This window comes from Stegodyphus dumicola, chromosome 5 (genome assembly GCF_044657685.1).
Source record: "Stegodyphus dumicola isolate Sdum_Otavi_A_Nest chromosome 5, ASM4465768v1".
NCBI lineage: Eukaryota > Metazoa > Arthropoda > Arachnida > Araneae > Eresidae > Stegodyphus > Stegodyphus dumicola.
Window position 1 is genome coordinate 56,669,915 of NC_140772.1, and position 25,845 is coordinate 56,695,759.

Sequence of the window (25,845 nt, forward strand, 5' to 3'; positions counted from 1 at the left end):
AATAACTGAATAAGAGTATTTCTCTTCGGACAGTGCAAAAATATAGCCTTTGATTAACTGTTTATTTTTCAGCCACATTTTAAAGATAAGAATATTCTTAATACTGCAGATAATAACTAAACTTTATTCCAATCTGATGCCAGTCACATTTTTATTTTTAAATGAATATTAAAATTCATGGAGAAAATCAAAATCATTACAGAAATGTGTGAGCAAACTCTGTATGTGATACTACTAAATAATATAATGTAAAAATGTATTTTGCACTAGAATACATTCTGTTAAAGTAAACGATTCCAATGCTTTACCTTAATTCCAAAAAAAGTCCCCCCCCCAAAAAAAGAATATCTTATACTAAAGAGCATAACACACTGTTTTAAAAAATAATATAAAGTCACTTCATTTTTCTTGCACTAATAGTATGTTAAAAATTTTTATGAACACTTATAAACATCACCTGATCTTACACCGTGAGCCTCTCAATGAGGTAAACTAAAGAGAATAAAGTTAACACTAGAAACAATAATAGAAAGTATGTACACACTATAAATATGAGTATACATTTCAGTCAAATAAGTCAAATACTTTCAGCTCACTGACAGGAAAGATAATCTACCAACATAGTTATGACATCAATTTAGTGTGTCAAAATTTGAGGGGTTTCTTAAAACCTCAAAATATATGTAGAGCTCTGCAACACACATTGCCATTTCCCATATTCAATTACAATAGCCCCAAATGACAGCCCTGAGGTGTCTGAAGTTCCATATTTCAGCTATATTACTGACTGCTGCCACATTGCTGCAACTTAGGCAATCTCCTAGCCTCTGCCGCGCAGAACCACAGATACCGAATCAGTCGATACAGGTTAACGTAATTTAATACTTTTAAAAAGTTTGAAAACATTTTTAACAAGCTTTTAAAAAATTCAAAAACAAGCAAGAAAATACTGAGAAAACAATTTACAGCAGGCATTAGATTAAAATATAACAACTAGCATTTCTAAATAAATAACTCCAATGTATGCATTCTTTAGAAAAAATATAGGCTGAATTAAAAGGCTGAACTGTGTAATACAGTTATTTATGTTTTTTTATTCCTAAGTAGTGCTCAGGGAAATTTTTTCAATTCTAGCTTACTTGTTATAAAATTTATGCTTCTCATTCACTGTGTGTTTACCATTACAGAAACTTAACAATATCATTAATTTTATCTGGTATTATGAATACTCTTTTATAATACCAATAGCAAAAAATTAAACTTTCAAAAACTCATAATATACTTCACTGGTTAATTAACTTTTAACATTTTGATAGTCATTAAATATTACAGTTACTCAAAAACAAGACCCTCCTTATATTTTAGAATTAATTTTAAGAAATAAAAATGCAGGTACACATTTGATGACAGCAAAAGTAATTCTGATTATAATAAAAAATAAGCTACCTAATTAAATACAATATTTTATTTAGCGGTAGATATGCAGTTTACATATATAGTGATAACCTGTATGGTTTATTTAAACAGTGTAATTATTCTATACATAGTATGATAACATTGCTTCCTTTCATTCTACAATTTCATTTACCAAATACCCATTTAGAAGACCTTACCAAAATTTAAATATAAAAATGTAGCTGTTATGTCGTGAATTTCAGATATTAATGTTTTGTGTTAAGTATCATTATTCAAGTATCTTTATTTGTACTCATTTATATTTAAAACTGGTAAAAAGAGTATTCTTAAATTGTTAAAGCTTTATTTAACTCGTTATTTTTGAAACTGTAGATAGCGTAACAAAGACAGGAAACTTTATGTGGTAAAACATCTGGTTTATGGCTTACGTTGACAATAGAACTTAAGCAGTTAGGGTGTTTGTCACATTTGTTAGCTGGGAGGCCTTTACTAAATTGGGATTGTACAGGAAGTCATAAATCAGCTTACTCGTTCTCACTTGCCTTTTTGCTTTGTGTATATTGCAATGTTTTATTTCAGTTCCCATTCAGGACAGTGGGGGTTTTGTAAGTTTAGGTAATTTGATTTTTTTTCGTTATTTCCTTTCTGCTGGTTAGCTGGGGGAGGTCCACTTTACTTTCCCACGTTTAGGGTACAGATGTCCGGTTGCATTGTCAGATTTTTCTTGTTTTTGATTTGTTGTTGGGGGGTGTAATTTTTCAGTTAAAGATAAAGTAAAATTCTGGAGTTGGTGAGATTTAATTTTATGTAATTTTATAAGCCTATGAACTTACGGGGGTGGAGAGACTGAGATTTCTGAGGAGGCTGTCAGAATGATTCAGAAAATGTCAGAAATGATTCAGAATTCAGAGCTGGAGTGATGTAAAGTTTTGTAAAAAAGGTTTCGAAGGGCATTTGCCCGGTGGTGGGGCTTGTGCCCACGATCAGGTGTAGTGGTTTCTCTTGGCTTTTAGCTGATGAGAGCTTTGCATAATGACAGAAGCTTAAAAAAAAAAAAAAAAAAAAAAAACATAGCTTCGCCGTTTCTTTATGTATTTTCTGAGAACTTTGAATAGTCATTTTCGAGGCATTCCAGATAGAAGCATTTGTTATAGACAGAAGGTGTTGATTACAGATAGAGATTTGTACCAGACAGAAGTTTGTAGTTTGTTCTGAAGATGCTCTACGCAAGTTTCGAAGTGTTCCAGTTAGAAGCACCTGTTTTATTATCTGGCTGCAGTGTGCGATGCGGGTAATTCATCTTGTGGTGTCTCCGTTGAGTTTTCTGCCACCCTTTTCTTCTTAATTCCGGTTGTGGGGCTGAGGAATTCATTTTGTGTCATTAGTCTTTTCAAATCATCTACTTCAGTATTAGTGATGTACATCTTAGTGCCTCCAACGAACGATGATCCTTCTTCAGCCTTATATGGACCAACAGAGCTCGCAAATTCTGCAAGGCTTCCGTTAAGTGGTTGCAGAGTGTGACGACGTGTTCTTGTCTACTAACTGTGAGTTATCTTATTCTTTTTATTTGGAAAGAATTATTGGTTGTGCCATAAGTAAAATTTAAAATCACTGTGACTAAAATATGTAATTTCCATAATTGTAAGTTCTGTTTTGTTAGTGATCAAATTTTTAAAATAACTAAATTTATGTATAGAATAAACTTAATAATCATTTGTTCTGTTAAATTTCAAAATTGTTCTACTGAAATGACTAGACATAATAATGAGAAATGTAATTTAATTGTATGCAGGAGATACTGATCAGTTATCCATTATTTACTAATAATTTAATAAATGTTTGTTTAAAATTTAATTACATTTGTTTAATTATTCTGTGTGTAATTTACGGTGGTCTGTCATGTCACTCCATTTGTTTGAGGCAGGAGGCTTTTAAAAAACATAAAGCTTTATTGAATTTGGTGTTATTGTTTATTTTCCCCCTGGTAGGCTTCACAACGCGCCCAGTTGTACTAACCACTTACGGTTACTGATTTGATTATGTGTTTGGGTTTAATGCTAATTGATACTTAGGTGCTAGGATTGAAATTAAACTTCTGATCGATTTTTTTTTGAGGGACTGTTTGTGATTATGAGCATCTCTTCGCTGGTGCTTGTGAGGTTCTAGTTTAATGAAAATGAACTTGTTGCTATCAACTGAATTATTGAAGTGATTGAATATGTAGTTAAATGGATTTAAGAGATTTAGCCTATGAGAGTTAATGTTTTATTTTACCCGAGCACCTGAGAAGATTTATTCCTCTTCCTTTATTTCAGATTAAGTCTAATTAAAGGTGTGTGAAGTTGCATTCATTGAATTGATTTTTAAGATATGTTTTGTTAAAAGTATATGAGTTAGATAACCACACAGTTCCTCTCTCCTGCTTTACACACTTCAGGTTTAATAAGAGAATTTGATTTTAGTGTAGTTTGTCCGACACCAGTCAGACAGTTAAGTCAGTAAGTTAAGTTGAGTTTAAATTTTAAAAGTTAAAACCCCCCTTAATTTTCAGCTATTTAATTTAGCAAAAAGGGAGGGAAAAAGGAGGGAAGTTTTATTTTTAGGTAAATATAGTATTAGTGAGATGACAAATGAATATTACATTAACCCTTCCTTTTAAAAAACAAATTTTAAATTTCATTAAACAACAATAATACTACTACTGGAAACAAAATTAAGCAACTGAAGAGGCATATTAACAACTCATACTTTTTCATGTTTATGAAAGATTAAAAATACTTTTACCTATCTGGATATTCCCATGTAGTGGGAGGTACTTGCTTTGAACTCTGATCTTCCAATGACCATAATTTATAAAACAACAGCATGTTTAGGAATAGAAGAATTACTAACCTAAAAAATAGTTTTCAATATTTCAAATATTTTCAATTATAACATACATTTTGTACAGACATCCATCACTTAAATCTATCGAAAGCATACTAATTTGAAATAACAAGCTTAAAACTATTTATATTTAGGATTTTTAACTTTCCCAATTAACTACAAATACACATTATAATTGTGTTAACAACTATTACAATAAAGAGCAAAGGTTTTCCCATTTTTGTTATGATGAATTAACAAAGCATTTGACAAGTTGCCCTTATACAGTACAAAGTTCGAAATCCGGATGCCCATTATTCAGAATGATCTAAAATCTGAATCTCAAACCACCAACAAAGCTTCTCTCATAGGCTTTATGCATGTGTATTTGAATCCCCCCTTGCACACAATAAAACATCTGGAGAGTCCTGATTCTTATTTTCACTTCATAATTTTGTGAAACATAACATTTTCTATAAGCATACAAAGTTCAAAAACATAAACATTTTCGAAAGTGTCCACAATTTTGGCCACCACTGTACATTTAGGGGTATTTGAATTAAGAATAACTGATTTGTTATTCACATAAACCCAGAACTAGCGCCAGGGCTCATATGGCCGCACAGAGTCACAGGATTTAGGACCCCCAGACACTGCATCAGGCATTATGTTATCTAGTGCCGGACCTCAATAAGGCTTAAGCATATGTGGGAATTTATTTATTCGGAACTCTGATAAGACTTAAACATGTGCAAGAAATAAACATAAGTATAATAAATAACTAAACTAATACAATTCAGGTGTAATTGTCTCAGTGCACGATAGAAGCAAGACAAAATTTAAGGGAACAACTTGTCCTTAGTCGCCAAGCTCATGATGCATAGCCAAATATGTATAGTGAAGGATAGCTAAATTTGATGATAATAGCCGCAAATTTTAAAGTTTTCTGGATATCACAAAACAAAGGTGAAATTTTCCAAATAACGGATTTTGTAAAGAAATGTGGAGAAGCGGTAATAAATGAAGATGATATAAAAGAAGTTTTTCATTGTGATGACAATGCTTCTCAATCATCAATCAATTAATGAACAGTGAAATCTAGATGGTTCTAGATTCACCGCTGCCAATAGTGAAGAAAGTGACAGACAAGTTACTGAAAACAAGAAGATTTCGATTGACAAGTTAGTCGGAATTCTCGAAACAGCAGTTACTGGACTTGAACAATGTAAGTAAACATGAGATTATATCTGTCTATATAATTATGAGAAAGTATTAGCATAAAAAACGAAGCAACTTAAACAACTTACAGTGAAAGAAATGTTTAATAAAGTAAACAAATAAATATTAAGCTTTTTTCTGTAAATTTTGATACCCTTTAGATAATAAATACTTCATTATTTCATAAATCACAATTTCATGTTTTTAATTTTATAATTTCTACATGACATCTTACTAGATTTAAACTGATGATCTAATATACGGCAAAAATCCCAAATCCAGAATCGTTGAAGTCCCGACGTATACAGATTTCGGACTTAGTACTGTATATTTAACGGAAAAGAAGCATTTTGATTGTCAATAACAACTTGGCAAATAAATGCTCCTTACAGTTGAAGACTGCTTAGAATATAGTTATTTTTAATTACTTTTTCTTTGATACCAATTTGCCAGAAACCCATATATTTTCTGAAAGCTTATGTTATGAGTAGAAAACTGTGAGGTCTTAGGGGCAGAGGAAAAAGCATTTAGGAGCTATATGACCTACACAGTATCCTTAAAGTATGTATAGATGGATATATTCCCATAATGACATTTCTATTTCTTGCATATTCATGCATTGTCTGCTTCCAAAGTACCTGATGGTAAAATCCTACAAAAAGAACTGGTACCTGAAGGATGTATGGGGAAAGATCCAGCCTCTGGATATTCATTTTTTCAGACATTATAAATATTTTGTTCGTTACATAATGGACACAATCATTATTGAGACACAGAAGTACATTTGGCATTGCAATAGTTTTCTGGCCCTACAGTCCCTTTTTGCTATATCAGTTCAGTGTTCCTTGTTTCAAGAATTTGATTAAGTATGCTTTTTATAAGAGCAGATACTTGGACGATGAACTTGGAATGTGCATTGCACCAATGCATTACTGCTTTGATTCATTGACATATGATGAGTGTGCAAGCTGTGAGGCTATCGCTTTTGTAAAATGTGCCCATTGTAAACTGTCTTTCTGCCCATCTCACTGTTTATTTGATGAATTGTACACTGATTTTCTCTTGTAAAAGATTTTGTTTGAACTGAATAACAAGTCACATTTTCAACATAACAGTGTATATTGGTTCTTTTCAATGAGTTGTTTCTTCCTTTATATTGAGTTCTCCACCTTCTCACCACATTATTAGTTCATATAAATAAGTGAAACAAGCATTTTAGTGACTTTTGGTGTCATGTTTCCAATACTTTACTGATACTTTCATTGTCTTCACAATTGACCACACCTAATATTGTGGGTCCTATAGCTCCTAAACGCTTGACAATAAGATTCCTCTAACCTCTGCCCTAAGACTTCACAGTTTTTCTACTTGTGACATAAGCTTTCAGAATATATATGGGTTTCCGGTAAACTGATATCAAAGGAGAGAAAGTTTACTTGTGAGATTGAAATTCTTCATTAAAACTTTACACAAATCCTAAAATAATTTAAAACTAGTCATAAAAATATTTGAAACATGAAGTATAAAGTAAAATACATAATTATCAAAATGCACCACAAAATACATTAATAAACAATACTTAAAAGTCAGTATACTGCATCAACAATTATTTTGATATAATTATACTTAACATACCATTTTGAGATAATTGTGAGTTATCCGAAAACAGAATCTACTACAGATGCTTAAAGCAGAGTAATCTGCCAATAAAGTCTGCACTTCAACATGTAGTATAAGATTGGTTTGTTTTATTTAATTATGGCAAAGCAGACTAGGGCTATCTGCCTAAGGGGAGGGATGCCTTCATGGAGGACTTTCTAAGGAAAACTGACTCGTATACACGTTACACATGAAAAGTACGAAAACGCCCATGCAGCCAGCCCATTCGTGGGATTCGAACCTCGGACCAAACTACCAGCGTTCAACGACTTTACAGCTCGGCCGCTGGTGGGCCCATGTAGTATAAGAAAATTAACAGATAATTTTCCACTATATTTTAGCATTGTAAGGTCAACAGTTTTTATACTCTTATCGCCTACCAGCCTCTATTTTGTTATAAACTACTAATAAGATAACAGTGCTATAGGCAAAAACCCAATACAGCAGATAAACATTACCATGCCCATAAACTTTTTTTCTATTTATTTTTATTAATTTATTGCATACTTCTGAAGTTATATTACAGGCAGTAGCTATTCAGTACTTATCCTGTAGAGGTGGGAGGAGTCAACCAGACCACTGCCATAACAAATAATAAAATAACCAATATTGAGATTCCCATTAAAGTTACCTTAATGCATTTAGTAATCAATCATAGCTCCCAAATCTGGATAGCCCACAAATACTCATTTTGAAAATATTATTAATAAAGCAAACTGAATTTTGTATATTTTTAAAGAAAGTAAATAAATCTTACGTTATAAGAATTACACGAATAACAATATCTGGTGTAGATCCTAAAGATGCTAAATCTATACCAGAAATAGAAGGCCCTGAAATGCAACGAATAACTTATAAATTTATTAATTCATCAATAGTATATAATGAATTATTAATCAATTAATTTTAATATATTTCTCCTAAATATACCTCATTAAAAATTAAAAAATAACCAATAGTGTAAAATAAAAAACAATTTTCAAGAAAATGAAATATGCATAAAATTACATAAAGGCAAAAAAACTCATAATGCATAAATTTAAATTTGAGCTTGAAAAATTAGCTAAAAGACATCTTATAAAAAAATACAATAATTAGTGATAATTATATCAAATCAATAGTCGCTCTTTCAGAAGATGTTTCAAATAACATGTCTTAACAAACATCTATTAGCTTCTAATTTTTTAGACATACTTTTAATCTAAATAAATACTTACCTAAATTCCTAATAGTTGCTTGTCTTTGTAAACTTCTAGGAGCATCTTTCAAAGTTTCACATTTAATGGAATCAAATTTCATTCTTTTCCTCCTTCGTGGTTTTTTGACTAAGTTTTGACTAGAATTCTCAGCCTCTTTGTTAAGGGCATTTGCTAAAATAAGAGAAAAAATTTACATTGAGCTATAATAAAAATTAATGCACACTAAATCATTCATATGAATTATATCCATATCTATAATTAATTAATATAATAAAAAAACTGATTCCTTAATTATGCAAATGTCTTACCTAAATCTGTAGCAAAGTCAGCTAATCCTTGCATTGCACTTTTCTCTATAAGAGCTAAGAGGAAAAAAATTTCTTAAAATAAAATGTTTACAGTTTAATGCAAATATGCATATAGAGTTTTAAAATTATGTTTAATAGATATATTATTTAATACACTTGTAAATTTACATTAGGGTTTCTTAAACTTTTTTCAGTCACGACCCCTTTTTATCACAGAGATTTCTTTGGGATTCCTCATAATATTTAAAAAAATTTTGTGGGACCTCGTAAGTATTGCGCAAATCTGTCACACGCATGAGTGAAACTGTCAATTTTCTCACTTGTACTGTAATATACTATTGCAGTTTTAGGTAATTAACTTTAGTTTCTAATTTTAAGATATAGAACAATGTGAAAATTTTAAATAGGTGACAGACGAAATGACAGTGTCACGTGCAAAGCAAGGAAAATGAACGTTTATGTTATAAAAATAATATGTCGAAATGTTTTTGTTTTTCCTATGTCTTTATTGTCTTATCTTTATCTATTTTCAGATACATTGTGTAAAAATATTTGGAAATTGTAAAATTATTAAAAGAAATATCAAACTGCTAATATTTTTGGCGTCCCCCTGCTGCAGGTTATGGACCCATAGTTTAAGAAACCCTGATTTACACACAGATTCCAATCTTGTTTTCTTAGTTATATGCTAACAAACCAGATTGTTTAGCATCATTAATTTATAACTATATTAATAATACATAACATGAATATTATTTATACCCAGCAATATACATTGTTGGCCATTCAAATTGCAGCACCAAGAAAGAAACAGGCATGTGACATGAAATGTGCATAATAAATAGAGCATGGTAGGCTATGGCAGCAAAACTGTACATTGAATGCCAGCTCATGTTTTGTTTCTTCTAAGTGATTGGTTGGTTCTTGCATTAGGTTGGCTTCAACAGTTTTCAGCATAACCCTTGCAAGTAGTTTCTGAGGGTATTTCATTGTTAGTAAGACTAAGACAATCACTACATGGATGAATCTATTTTTTTAAATTTAGGGAAACTTGTTCTCTCAACACATTGAGGAAGGGGGAAATTATATGAGTATTTTTAAAATTTTCAGAACCTGACCCTAAAAAGCTGGGGAGGGGAAGGGATATGTAAGGTACAAAAAATTTCTTTAATGTACCTATTGATGAGAACATTATATATGAGAGTATACACTGAATCTATATTTGAGAGGATTCAGTATACACTGAATCTTTCAAAACTGAGTCTTAATTTTTGTTTTAATTTTACCATGTTTGAAGTTATATGTTAATTAATTTTAAATTAATTACAGATTTTACTGTGGCATAATGCTATGTCAAGAATACTTAGCATTTGAGTATAATACATTAGCATTTCAGTATACCAGATCTCCTCAATAATCAATAAATTCATCAATTCACTCATTTCTGTATTTCCATTTTAGAAAAACTGACATTCAGTATAATTATGGTACATTAATAATGTTGTATTTGGTTTTAAAAAAAGTATTATCACTACTTATTTGAAATAAATAATGTAATAATGTCTTTTATTTCATTATATGTTCTGATTAAAATAACATAAGAAGACGTATTGCAGAAATGCTATAAGGGGATGAAGCAGAAGGTCAAAGCTCTGAAAGCAGAAGTTAAGGGTACTTGACATTACACAGTCTTAGTAAGGGGTACAAAAAAGAGAAAAGGTTGGGAACTGCTGATCTATAATGCACAAAATCACAGGGTCCAATGAGGATAGATTAATGAAAAATAAGCACTACACTATGTAGCCAAATTTTGCTAACATTTCAAAATTTAAAGGATGCCTGTCTCACTTAATGCATATTAAATTATTACAATGTTAACAAGAACTGAAGTAAATAATCTTTATGTGACTGCATTTGAGACAGTAAGGGAGATTTTAATAAGCTTTTAAATTAGAACACTTCTTTTTTAATCTTTTGCATGAATACAGTTCTCTACTTTCAGAAAAATCTTTCAAATGTTTTGTTCATGATGGGAATCAAATAAGACTATCCCCAAATGCTAATAACTGATTTAAAATGTGTACAGAATGGAAATGGAAATTTGTACGTATACAGTTCTCTCTTTTCAGAAAAATCTTTCAAATGTTTTGTTCATGATGGGAATCAAATAAAACTATCTCCAAACGTTAGTAACTGATTTAAAATTTGTATAAAGTGGAAATGGAAATATATAATAAATATCTGAAGCATCTTTCTAAGATTCAAACCAAAGTAATTACAGTATTAGCATATTTTTCCTTTTGAATTATGACCTTATATTTTTTTTATTAATGAGTATTAAATTTTAAATTATAAAATGTACTTTTCTTTTAAATTATAAAATTTAAAAGAAAAATACATTTTAAAAAAACTGACAATACTTAAAGCCATAAGAAAAATACATTAAAAAAAACTGACAATACTCAAAACCATATGTAGCTCAATCAATCTATCAGCTAAAATGCCACAAAATTTAGTAAGGGAACTAATGACAGACAACATGGGAAAACAGATCCCCCTACACATAAAAAAATAGCTCCGAAAGTCACGGAAGGGAGTATTGTTGTAATTTTCCCAACTGAAAATTATACAAATGAGTAACAAAGATGAAACATCAGAACACTTCTTTACTGCGGAAAATAAATTGCCTGAAAGGGATCGCATTTTAGTGCATCATAACATTGTTCTTAAATGGTCTCAAACTCCCTGCCCATGGGCTGCATGTGACCCCTAAAACTACTTTATGTGACCCACAAATGCATTTCAATTACATATTTATTGCAAAAACAGTTCTTATAGTTTTAGAGGCATGAAGATATGGACTGAGCTTATGTGCATTACTGCTGAAGGAAAAAAAAAAAAAATGAATAGGTTAGAGCTTTGTCAATGTACACTTGTATGCCAAGCCACATCACTAAGGTTAGAGGTGGTCAATGTACGCTTGTAATGCCACACTGGGGTAAGATGGGAGACCTTCCCATGCTGGTACAGTTGGTAAATTTAGCTTGCTAGACAACAGCTGATGGCACTTCAGTATTTTGAAATTTTTGGTTTTCCAATTAAATTAAAACTAAGTTAATTAGTGCTTAATTAAACATACTGGAAATACCTAAAATAAATGTCAGTCTAAAATTTAATACTTCACTGTCAATATATTTGAATTATAAAGTATAATCAATACTAATCTTTTGCAATTACCATCATTAGACTTCAGTTTTAAAATAATTACAAATTTGATCCTTTATGATGTTAGCATTATTTTTTATCTAGGTCCTGATACATATTCAATAAATAAATTTTAAATTTAGTTTATTATTATTATTTTGTTACAATTTTGTTAAAAAAATGCTCTGGCCTATGCATTTGGATTCAGATAATGTGTGAATTCAGATAGTGCATTTGGCTCACACAATTTGGGTATGAGACTACTATTTTATTCAATAAAACCATTTCCTTGGTAAAAGTGTAAACCTCTTTTAATGTGACCACCCTTCTCGTGGATTAGACACTGCATCATGTACACGACATTCTCGATGGCCAAATATAACATGTAATCACGATGCTTAGTACAGTTAGTGACAAGTTGTCCTTTAAGATCATCAAGAACAAAACTTCACCAAGATAGACCTTGGACTTCAAATAATCACACTGGAAAACATTACATGTTTCCAGGTTAGATATGGGGAATGAGGTGGCCATGTAAGTGGAGAAAAGCAACTTACAACCTTTTCCTATGTGGAATATCTGCTATACTGATTGATCAATGAGTGGATATTCTATGTCCTACATAAAAGTTACCTGATCCAGCAATTTCCTCTATTGAAGCTATGGAATAATAAAACCAATCAGCATATCATGATACCTTTGCATGATAATAGTACAGATTTGTGGCTTTGTTAGAGTAATGTTCTCAAAAAGAAATGGTCCAATGATGAAATCTACTGTGAAGCCACACCTGAATTAAATCTCCAAATTCGGCAATTATGAGGATTAACAGTCCCATTTAGGTGAATATGGGCCTCAACTTCCAAAACCAGGAATGGGCAACCTATGACCCGGGGGCCAAAACAGGCCCACGGATAGAATTTTAATTTGCCGGTCTCAGGCAAATTAAAAGAAATGTATATTTATATATTATATATCCATCTCCTTTTCTACTTCATTTAAATATTATTTTTTCTTCATTTTTTTAAAGGACTGATGATCTTATTATTTTCTATATTTTTGCTCTACAAAACATAAATTGATGGAAATAGCAAGCACAGACAGCTTTCAATCGGTAAAGTGTTAAAAGTGGGTATAGCTGTAGATTGGCACCAAGAAGCGTTATTGCTTTCTCAAGGAGCAGACATATGGGAATCTAGAGCAGGTGAATTAAATGTTGCACATTTTAAGCTCAAGCCAGCGGCTTTTTCTTTTGGTGCGAGTTCTAATATTATTGCTTGTGTATGAAAAGATTGCGCACATATAGCATCATTGTGAATAGTGGTGAAATTATTAAACGTATAGCATAGCTAGTGCTTGTTTGGGTTATTCGTAAAATATTTCAACCCCGAAATGGCTACTAAAAAATGTAAAGTGCTGTGCTTTTAATGATGAATGGACCTGGAAGTATTTTTTTACAGTTATAAAAGACAAACCAGTGTGTCTCATCTGCAATGAAGCTGTGGCAGTCTTCAAAGAATATAACGTTTCCCGTCATTTCACATCTAAGCGTAAGAATTCCAGTTACGAAGCAATGTCCGAATATGAAAGACAACAAAATGCAGAAAGTAAGTTTTGTAAAACATTATCAGGCTGACAAAATTTTTTCAAGAAGATAAACAGTATCCAGATCTTAAGATTTCAGTGCCATTCAAGCAGAAGTGGATATTTTTACCAAGCCTTTTAACATAAATTGTGAAGCAGTGTGTTCAGATTTGCAGCTTGAATTAATTGAGTTGCAATCTAACAATCATCTCAAAAGTTGTTTCTAAATATGCCAAAGTTAGAGTTTTACAAATGATTATCGAAAGTACGTTTTCCAAATTTAATATCTCACGCCCAGAAAATCAGTGCTATGTTTGCTTCATCTTATATATGTGAACAAGTGTTTCAACTAAGAACCTTAGAAAAGAATTATTTCAGAAGTAGACTGACAGATGAGCTTTTAGCCTCGTTCCTTAGAATTAGTACATCTCACTTTGAAACTCAATATAAGGAACTTTTAAAAATAAAATCGCAATTTTCATTCATCTCATTAACATATTTAAATTGTAATACTTATACAGTCAAAAGTCGTTAATCCGGACTCGTCGGGACTTCAGACTTTATTTGGACTTTATTTGAAGACTTGTTTATCATCTGTTTTTGTTCTACACTGGACTGTTAATGCAGAGAAAATAGATTTGTTACGATTTTGTTAATTTTAGATAATGCCTCAAGTCATTTAAGTTTTTCCTGTGGTTTAAATGAAAATCTAGTAACTTTTCTTCCACCAAATACTGTGTCACTGATTCCATCAACCGAGGAAGATGTTGCTGCAATGTTTAAGTCCATCCTATTAATTATCTGCACTGCATTTACTCAAATGTAATTACTGTGTCACTAAACATAATTACTGTGTCAAACAAAAAACTAATAAACTAAATAATAAAATACAGATGAATAACAGACTTAACTTTTGAATAACACTGCACAAAGGAAAATGGGACTATTCGCCATCCGTCCGTTTTGCCATCAGGATGTTTCACCGTTGTGACATATTTTTCTTTACATGACTGTATTACAGCTTGCGTACAGTACAAAGTCCGTAATCTGAACGTCCATTATCCGGAATGATCTATAATACGGACCTCAAAGCCACAAACTTACGCATGCGCGTAAAGCGTTTACCCATGCACGCTTCCGATAGTGAAGAAAGTGACAGAGAGGTTATTGAAAATGAAAAAATTTTGATTGACAAGTTAGTCGGTGTTCAACACAGCAATTACAGGACTACAACAGTGGAACTTTGTAACTGAACAAGAAATTATGTTTGTTTATAGAATTAAAGAGAAAGTATTAGCACAAAAAAAGAAGCAAATTAAACAACTTACATTGAAAGAAATGTTTAATAAAGTAAACAAATAAATATTAAGCTTTTCTTTTTGTCAGTTTTCATACCCTTTAGATCATAATTGCTCTTTATTTCATAAATTACGGTTTCATATTTTTAATTGTATAATTTCTGCATGCCATTTTACCAGATTTAAATTGATGATCAATAATCCGGAAAAAAACCTATTCAGGAATCGCCGAAGTCCCGACAAGTCTGGATTACGGATTTTGTACTGCATTATATTAAGTTGATTTAAATTAATAACTGTTTAGTTTATTAAGTAAATTGAATTTAATAAATATTTTATATAAAATAATATATAAAATGTATACAATTTTATACAAATACGCTGTTACACATATTAATTTTAAAAGTGTAAGGTGATGAAAAGATTATAAAAAAATTCCGTTTTCCATTAAGATTTCATAAAAACATTAATTTCCTGCTTGTATAAGTGATTTCTCTGAACTAGCCGATTAAAATTTCAAGAAATTTTGACGAATCATGTAAATATTTTAACTGCATAATTTTAAAATCGATAATATAACTTCTGTTATGTCAGAAGTTAAGCCCCAGTTCTCTTTGATACTGACATAATTTTCCAACTAACTACGTGCAATTTCTTTATATCTCATGCTTTATAATAACTATATATACACTGCTGGCCACCATAAATGCAAGACCCTGAAGGAAGCATGCAAATAACATGAAATTTACAACATGCATTAGCAGAGGTGAGTTATTCAAATGATTAGAATTTCAACGCAAACGCACATCACATGCGCCTGTGGCGCCACTTCAAAGCGTTATTTAAGGCTTGAAGTTTTCGACGATTTCAAGTTCGGCAATTATTTTTTTCTTGCGGTTTTTCAGAAAAACGATCAATTATGCCTCGTAGTAAACAGTGATCATCGTTTGATCAAGTATCCCGAGTTCAACAGAGGAAGGATAGTGGCCTACCGAGAGTGTGGATTATCTTTCAGGGAAATCGGTAGTCGTGTTGGACAAACCAAACAACTGTAATGAGGATATGTGACTATTGGATGCAGGAGGGTACGACGGACCGACGTGTTCGATCGCATCCACCTCAGTGCACCACTTCACGTCATGACAGAAACATTGTGTGTATGGCAGTGATGGATAGCTCAGTCACATCACGAACCATAGCACAGCACATTCAGTCTGTAACGCATCATCCAGTGTCTGCACGTACCATTTGACGCCGTTTACAGCAGAATGGTATGTCCGCAAGACGGTCCATTGCTTCGTCTACCCTTGATGCAGAACCACAGACGTCTTTGCCGCCAATGGTGCGATGAAAGAAAGATGTGGACAATAGAATGGAATAAAATATCTTTACTGATGAGTGACGCTTCTGTCTGCAACACCACGATGGTTGGATTCGAGTCTGGAGACACCATGGAGAGAGGATGCTGAACGGCTGCGTTATGCACCGACACACTGGTCCTGCACCGGGTATTATGGTATGGGGCGGTATTGGATATCACTCTCGCACTCCTCTAGTATGCATTGCCGGTACTTTAAACAGCCAGCGCTACATCTCTGAGGTGGTGGAGCCAGTTGTCCTTTTTTACCAGGGCTTGCCCACAGCCATATTTCAACAGGACAATGCGCGACCACACGGGGCACGCATTGTCCAAGGGTTCTTCATCAATCGCCAGATTGAATTGCTTCCCTGGCCGGCTCGCTCTCCGGATCTTTCGCTGATAGAAAACATGTAGTCCATGGTTGCTGAACGATTGACCCAGATTACATCCCAAGCAGCCACACCAGATCAACTTTGGCAACATGTGAAAGCTGCTTGGTCTACTGTACACCAAGAACACATCCAAAGTCTCTTTGAATCAATGCCGAGGCATGTGGCAGTGGTGATCTCTAACAATGGCGGCTACTCTGGCAACTGATTCTGGAAGGAACCACACTTCACAGAAGTCTATAAATTTAATCATTTGATACTTGGTCAACATGTTATCTACTAAATAAATTTTGGGATATCTCTTGTCTTTCTTGGTGTTGCAATTTGGGTGGCCAGCAGTGTATTAAAAGCAACCTTTATAAGTATACAAAAGGTACACAGAATTATTAAACTAAATAAATTTAATACAAGTATAATACAGCAAAATAAAATACAGTCATACAAAGATAAATATATATTGACAGCGAAACCCGATGGCAAAACGGCCATGGTGAAATGGCGAAGGTGTCCTAGACCTGCACAAAGGACTTATGAAAGACAGGAAGAAAACTCACACAATGACAAGTGTACTGAAGAGTCTACACAAGAATTATTAGCTGAACAACTTTTAAAAATCTGATGTGTACACCACATGACTTCCTTGTACAGAATATTAAATTATATGCATTTTTTCTTGCATTTCATTTAAACGTATTGGATTGAATTAAATCTACTTCGCCGACAGCGCATAAACCACAATAGGATAAATGTATACTTTAAAATTCACTCTATTTATTTATCATAGTGACACTCTGGCGCTACGTTCACTTAATAGTATTATATTTCGTTCATTTTATAACTCAGAATGCACAAAATTTATATCACTTAAAGAATTATCTAATCGTTGCCACAACTTCTATTAAAGCTAGAACTATAAAGCTAGAACGATGTATAAAAGAAATTAAGTACGCAAAACAAAAAAGAAACAGTTTTTCGCAGACGATTCAGTATTTCTCATTCAATTAATTTAGTTCTCACTTCCCTACAAGGCAAAAACGCATAAAAATTCAAAATATCTATATTAAAAATTACGAAGTAAATCTTAAGCACTTATTTCCTCGAATAAATTCCAGAATGGATTAAACATGATTTAATTCGCAATAATAAATGAAGGTGTTATCTTTGTTGTTGCAAAGCTAAGTTTCTCTAGATTGGCAACAAATCCACTATCCTGCTGTTTCAAATGTAAACAAGCAATGGCCGCCATCAAAAATATTATTAGGCTTAGCGGCACTTAAACAACTTTAAAATTGTTGATAATTCTAAAAATATTGCATACAGATTTACTAAAGGCATAAAAACCTTTACAGGAAGATAAGAACAACATAATTCAATCAATTTTAAAGCAAAAAATGTACAATTTACAAACATATAAGAGTAAAAAAACAAATCACTGAGCCGGGTAACAGATATATATATAAATATATTTATATACGTTTTGTGCGGCCGATTGCAACCAAAATACGAGGTGCACATCTACATGTTATAGCAGTCCTATATACAAAATTTCAACGTTCTGAGGCTACTTACTCGCTTTTGAGTTATGCAAGATACGTACGTATGTACATACGTTCGTACAGACGTCATGAAAAATTCTCTTCAGAATTCATTTTAAAGCAGTTTTGTAATTTTTTTTTTTTTTTTTTGAGGAAATGAGTATTTTATTCTGTCCTTACGTACAGATATCACGCAAAAGCATCGTTAAATTGCGTTCGATAGCGGTCAAAATGTATATTTTCGTTGAAATATGCTACCTGAAACTTTTCGCAGTTACAATACTTCCTTTTTACTTCGTACAAGGAAGTAAAAATTATTGTATAAGGTATTTCTCCTGCCTTCTTAGCATGTCTTTGTGGTGTAATGGCCAGTGCATTTGGCACATATCGAGAGTCCCAGCAAAGGCATTGCTCAGTTTTCCCGTCTCAATATCAAAATAACCTAATGTCTCTATAGTGGTGCCTTAACTGAAAAAGGTGGCAGATGACGGTTCTCCACCACCAGTATTCGGTGACTGGGTACCCTAATCCTCAGTTGCCCTATAAAAGGAGGAGTATATAAGACATTTCTCCCGCCTTTTAAGCCTGTCTTCGTGGTGTTATGGCCAGCACACTCGGTGTGTATCGAGAGGTTTGAGGTTCGAGTCCCAGCGAAGGCATTGCTCATTTGTCTCTATAGTTGGAACAGTTGAAATCTTGCTGAAGCCTATTATGGAAGTTGATTCCAATACTGAGTGCATTTCTTAAAAAAATGCTTATAGTCTTCAATGTCTGTTATTTGCAGATCAAAACTTGACTAGCTGGCATTTAACTAATTTGAATAATTTATAATTTTAGATTTTTTTTAAATGAAAAATTATGCAAATGGGAGACTTATAAAAACCATTATAAAGCAGGTTTAGGACTACACCTCAGAATTCCATTCATGACATCTAAAACGTGAATGCAGTTATATGGCTCTCTTTTAGATGATGAAGATTAGTCCTCCTCTCTCCCCGCTGTGTCTATTGTAGTATAATTCCAGTAATTTGTCCTGAGAACTGGATAATTCTCATAGAAAGAGAAGTGATCAATTAGTATGACCTAAGAACATGTCAGGGATTCCAATGTTTACGACAGTCTATCATAAGAACTAATCTTACTAGTATGTTTAAACACAGACTACTTTTGACTTTTCTGTTGATCATTTATGGTGAACAAAAATTAGTCAAAAGTAAAATTTAGGGCAAATTATGGATAAGCATGATGTCACATCTTAACTGTAAGATCTTTTGCCTTGGTTTCATGTAAATCTGAAGAATGATGCAAGTTTAATAATATTTACCTATTTTTTGCTCGCAGTTTAAAAATATTATTAAAATTTGAGACTCACGTACAATGGACTAGCATGCAGTAGAGTATTTTCAAAATTACAGGATCCTGTCATCGAGAAAAGTGTGCATTAACGAGCACGATATGCGACTTTAAAAATGAATAAATAATTGCAATGCAAGGTGAAAAATTATAAAAAGCGGTGAAAGTTTTTTTTTTATATATTATACCTGTGACTTGTATTTGTTGTTACCTAACTAAATAAAAAGTGATCTGTTTGTTCAAACTTGAAATGATTTATGGATGTCTGGCATGATCTATGCCAGCTTTCATGATCGATGGGATTTCATAATCAGGTAAAATGTTTTAAAAATATTAAAAAATACATTAGCCTTCATATGTGAAATATACCTGTGTAGTCTCCCCTCAAATCTGAATTATTTTCTAATTTTATTGAATTTTAAAATGATATACTATCCTCAGATTCAAAACTGTTGTCATTATCAGATCCAAAGCATTAGTAGGATGCCACAAACTAAATTAATTAGTAAAATAATTAGTGAAAAAATTAAGACATTCAGATCAGCAAATTAAAATTATCAAATAAAATTAAATCTACAAAATATAAAAAATTCAAAATTCCTGTCAATTTTTATTCCTTGTAGTACCTTCCTTTACATTCTTTGTTAGAGGAAATAATCCATTAGTCTGCTACGCTCGTACAGCAGATAAATAAATTAAAAATTTTTTATTAATGCATTTAAGATTTTATCATTGCCCATATGAGAAAAATATGGATACATGAATAAATATAACAATTAGAATTAAAACCTGTTGGAATCTTAGAATGCATTGCATTGGTCCCGGAACTGTAATTAAGCAGCAAGAGTTGAGCATTGGATGAATTAGCATCAAGTAAAATATTATTTAATGAGAAACAAATTACAAAAAATACAGTAAAACTACCATTCAGAAATAAGTTTAAAATGAAAACTATTAATACATATTTAGTGCTATAAAGACACAAATATCCAGGAGGAAGAAAACAACCTCATTAAATACACAGTTTTAAACTAAATATTGATCTTTTGTTACTTACATTTTACTAATCCCCAAACAGATTTCTTGTAATGAACACAACCAGATATACGCAACCTGCATTCTTTTTTTGATACTTTTGTTAAACAATATACGGATTTCACTGTAAATGCATCACAGTAAGGTATTCCTGTATTTACAACATCACAATCCACAGTGTATATTTGCCCTGGTTTACTGTGCTTCAACAACCTCTGTAATAAGAATAATATGCATTTAAGATACATCATATAAACAATTTAAATATTGAAAAATAGTATACTTTTATTCACCTACAGTTTAATCACACAAATTTATTATAACACAGAGAATTTACACTAAGATAAATAAGTTCACTACCGTAAAAAAGAATAAGAATCCTTTTTTATTTCAAATATTATATAAGCCTGAAATAAAAACTTACAACTTTAACACAATTTTCAAAAGAATCAAATAACTCACTTGGGTTTCTGTGGTCTGTGCACTTTTTGCCATAGAATGATTTAATGTCAAAGTATAGGTGACTTGTCTCATTTTTAGATCAAATTCAGGACAATGCTGCCATGGACTTTCCATAATATCTGTAAATTTCAAAAACATCTATAAGAAAGAGATAAATTAAATCTATCATATAAAGTTTCATTAATATGGACAATATAATGATTTGAAAGTTTTGCATTACAGGTACACTGTGCCCCCTAAAAATGGAATAGTTCTATATCTCCCGTTCTATTGGGCTGATTGACAAAATTCAACTTGCATTTTTCATGTCTTGAAAGCAGGACTTACGATATGTATTAGATTTATATATAGCATTGTTCTAATATAGGTATTTGGACACAAAATTGGACTTTTTCTGAAATGACATGCCAATTTTTTTCAATATTTCGATTCTACGACTCAGATTATGCCCAACAAAGTCAGTCATCTTTCGAGATGTGAAAAACGCAATTTGAATTTTGTCAATCGGCCCAGAAGAATGGAGATATAGAACTGTCTTTCTTTTTTTTCCTTAAGCATATTTTAAGAAATACATCAGATATTTTCGGCATTTTCATTATTTGGAATTTCTTTTACTTTCCTTTAAATTTTCCTTTTTTGAAATCAAGAAAGATATGAGAAAATTTTCAAATCTACACTTTTAAAAAATTTAATTAAAAATAAATTTTATACCTCAAGGTGAGAAATTTTAACAGTAATTGCTTCATAAACAAAACTGCAGTAATAAGAATATAATTAATTATAGCAAAAACTTACATCAAATTACATATTCACACACATATATATGTAAGGCATAACACAATACGATGGCTGCTTTAAGAATAATTGGTGACCTTAAAATTATAACAATTCTAGATTTTATGCTCTCTCCCTAAATTCATCTGTTCTCCCAAATTTGAGATCTTTCCATGTTACGTAATATTTAATGTAGATACCTCTTGTCCAATCAAAATAATTGTAAATCAAAACTTTTCTAACTCAAACTGAAACCTTTGGCTCCCTCCTGTCTTCCTTTGAATTGTGGCATCCACTTTCACTTAAGCTTTCCTCCTGGCAAGATGCTTTGCTGCTTCGCTTCTCAAATGCCTATGTCATTTCTTTTAAAAAATCAATGTACATAGAAATTTATCATAATTATGATTGAATGAATAAGTGTTTGCCAAACTAATTGGATATGTGTGAAAATAAAGATTAGTGATTGTATAAAAATCCAATTTTGTTATCTTCATCGTATGCCTTAACCATGAGTCATGACGGATATTGAAAAGCTGCTAAAAGTTCCAGTGTTTTCTTCTAAAAGGGGAATACTCCTATTAAAATTATTATTATTTCTAATGTGAATTAAAAATAATTCTTAAATAACAAGTTGATATAATTGTATAAATCTTTTCACCTATCAAGTTATTTGGTCAGTTTTCACGCTTTTATCAATAAACTGTAATTCAATGTGTATGCATACAAATACAGAAAAGTGGAGACTAAGAAGAAAAAACAGCTTCTAACATAATATACAACATCCTGCTAATAGTTTCACATATAAAAATTGTACAACACTAAAATTCTGATTTTAGCAGCAGCAAAATCCTCAAAATCTGTCTTGTGAACTAGAAGAGTAATGAACTACCTTCTGCACATATGCACTTGAATGAAAAAGGTGGCAGTGTATTGGCAAAAAGCAGGGATTAATTAAGAAAAGTTTCTCAGCCCCTCTTTGCATCTAAAATTGTTTGACTGTATTGTCTTGGATTAGTAGTCCCATATGATTAACTGATACCAGTTACTGTGCAGACGTGCGTCTTCACTAGTAGATCGTAATGCACAGATGCAGTGGCAGTGCAACTATTATCTAACAGCCTATACAGAGGAACATTAATTACTGTTCCAGAAAACAACTAGAAAAACATTCTTCTACTAGTCTTGGGATCTTTTCATTAATCTAGTCAAGGGATAAGTATAAGAAAGCAACAATTTAATACAGTAATGTTTTTTTTTTTTTTTTTAAATGCAGCTGGAGCATCGAGCTGACCACCATTATGCACAATCATCTGTTAACCTCTTATGAAATGCAAATAATCCACTTATTTAATTTTTTAAATTGCCTTATTCATTGCACAAAGATGATTACACAGAGCTCTTGTGTCACTAAGCGCTAAGTAGCTATTTCCACTGTAAAATGAGAATTAATCCCAATCAATTGATCTTATATTAAGTACTTTATGATTGTCAATAAAGTTATAAGCTTTCCTAAATGGCTACTAAAAAAATTATGCTTTCATAAATGACCGTGCATCTTGACACCTTCTCGAAATTAATTTGAACAGGCTGTATTTGTATTGTGTTCAATTTTAATTAAAAAGTCAACACTAGTAAGATTTTCTCTGGTACTGATTATTAATACCTTTTTTAAGTCATTTAAACAACACTGCTTACCTCAAATGATAACATAAGAGACAAAATAAATTTTTTCCCACTATATGTATTTTAAAAACAAAAAATCATTTAACAATTTACATTATCTGGATAGTAAGCAAAGAAAACAGGTAATTTATTATGATGAACACAGGTCATTTATTATTTGAAATGTGTTAAAATTATATTTTATTAACATCATGAATAATATCTTATGCACAGCAATTTTATCAACAACAAAAGCAAAACTTTATTGCTTGTTATTTTAGTACAAGCTCTCTGTATCGCACTTGAAAGACAAAGCATGCATATATTAAACAAAACTAAATGAAGTTTGTCCAAGACATAGCCTATGGGCTACAATTTCACTTATTTCACTTGCCAAAGTCTAGACCACCTACTGCTATTTAGAACATAGAAACAGCCCTAAAGTTGATTAAGAAAAAAAAAAAAAAAAAAGAGAGAGAGAGAGAGAGATAAATAAATAAATAAAATTTATCCGAAACCTTTTCTCCCCTCACAAGAGTATGCTTATTTTGTTAAATGTTCATAATATTTTAACCAAATCTTAGCTTGTTAAATAATAACAATAATAATTTTAAAAAGTCCCTATATGTTGAAATCTTTTGTTTTATTCCACATTAAAAAATCTGATTAATGCATTTAAAACAAAATCAAACATAATAATCTGGGAAGAATTAGATTACACTAAGAGCCTCAAACATCCCAAATTATTTTCTTCAAACACTAAGGTACTGATTATCCAACGACCCAACGGAAAGTTCTATTTTATAACTGTCCTGTAGCAACTAATCTGCAGTGTTTCCAGAAGAATTTGCGTTTACAGAAATACAATTAAATGAGAACTTCCAGCAGTTTCATATTAAATATCCAGGGAAGCTTAATGAATCACAACTTATATGGCTATTCCAGTAAATACATATAAGAACGCAAAAATGATTCTGAATTCAGACCTATTTAAGTTGCTTTCATTAATGAATTTTTGTCACCTTGTGGAACAGAGAGCATATTATGCTTGATATGCCTAGACAATATTGATGTTTTAAAGCAACCGAGTATCAAGACAGTTTAATAACATATCAGCAAAATTGACTATCTCACAGGCCAGAAAAGAATTTACAGAAGTCTCTAAAAAGCATACTACTGATTAATATCCAGTACAAAGTCTGAGATCTGGACTCAAAGCTTTTATGACTTTACGAGGGGGAAAACTCATTATTTATTTGTTTGCTTTATTCAACATTTCTTTGAATGTAAGTTGTTTAAGCTGCGTCGATTTTTGTTCTAATATTATTTCTTTAATTTTACTAAGTTGTTTTGATTTTTGTTCTAATATTTTTTACTTTAATTTTACAGATATCCTTGTTTAATAAAAAATAATAATAATAATAATGTTCAAGTCCAGCAATTCCTACGTCTAAAATTACCACTAAATTGTAAATCAAAATTTCTTTAACAACTATGAAATTTCTTAACAAAATATCTATCACTTTCTTCATTATTGGTAGTGATATTTTCTAGATTTGAGACTATACAATAGATTTCACCATCCGTTAGTTGATGATAACAGAGGCATTGTCATTGCAATGAAAAACATCTTTTATATCATCTTTATTTATTATCACTTCTCCAATGCGATTCATCTGCTATACACTACAGAGAAATGTATTTTAAGACTAGCAACTAAAAATATGTTGTTCGACTAAAATTGTCTTGCTTCTATCGCCTGCTGTAGTTATTTATTATACTTACGTCTATTTCTTGAACAAGCTTTAAAGCATATCTGAGTCCTGAATAAATAAATTCCCACATATACAGTACAAAGTCTGTAATCCGGACTCGTCGGGACTTCAGCGATTCCGGATTAGGGGTTTTTCCGGGTTATAGATCATCAATTTAAATCTGGTAAGATGGCATACAGAAATTATACAATTAAAAATATGAAACCGTAACTTATGAAGTAAGGAGCAATTATAATCTATAGGGTATCAAAAAAAAAAAAAAAAAAAAAAAAAAAAGCTGAATATTTATTTGTTTACTTTATTAAACATTTCTTTCAATGCACGCATGCGTAAAGTATACGTTACGCATAGTCGAAATTCTGAAGTTCATGGTGATTTTTGCAAAGCCTACATTGACAACATAGCTAGCTTTTCACCTGGAATTCACATTTCAAACATAAATTCATAAATTACGGTTTCATATTTTTAATTGTATAATTTCTGCATGCCACCTTACCAGATTTAAATATAATCTAATATCTATAACCCGCAAAAAACCCTAATGCAGAATCGCCGAAGTCCCGATGAGTCCGGATTACGGACTTTGTACTGTTTATAGGTATTAGTCTGACTTCCTTTTTCTGGATGATAATGTAGCAAACCTGATTGATGAATTTCTTCAAATCTAAAGCACTGAGTGAATAAAATTGTTAACCAGATCTCCAAATCTGTATCCTCTACAGAACTTATCAAACATCCTTAGAAGA

At 31.6% G+C, this 25,845-nt stretch overlaps 1 protein-coding gene across 1 annotated transcript in view; it reads right to left on the reverse strand.

Moving 5' to 3' along the window:
* GramD1B (GRAM domain containing 1B) overlaps positions 1–25,845 on the reverse strand; it is a 115,539-nt gene that overhangs the window by 19,092 nt on the left and 70,602 nt on the right. The window contains exons 10-15 of the mRNA XM_035370952.2: positions 20,889–21,007; positions 20,449–20,641; positions 8,669–8,722; positions 8,379–8,531; positions 7,919–7,994; positions 4,204–4,311 (exon numbers count right to left, since the gene is read on the reverse strand). Coding sequence (XP_035226843.1) covers positions 4,204–4,311; positions 7,919–7,994; positions 8,379–8,531; positions 8,669–8,722; positions 20,449–20,641; positions 20,889–21,007 — 703 coding nt within the window. The remainder of the gene's footprint in view (positions 1–4,203; positions 4,312–7,918; positions 7,995–8,378; positions 8,532–8,668; positions 8,723–20,448; positions 20,642–20,888; positions 21,008–25,845) is intronic.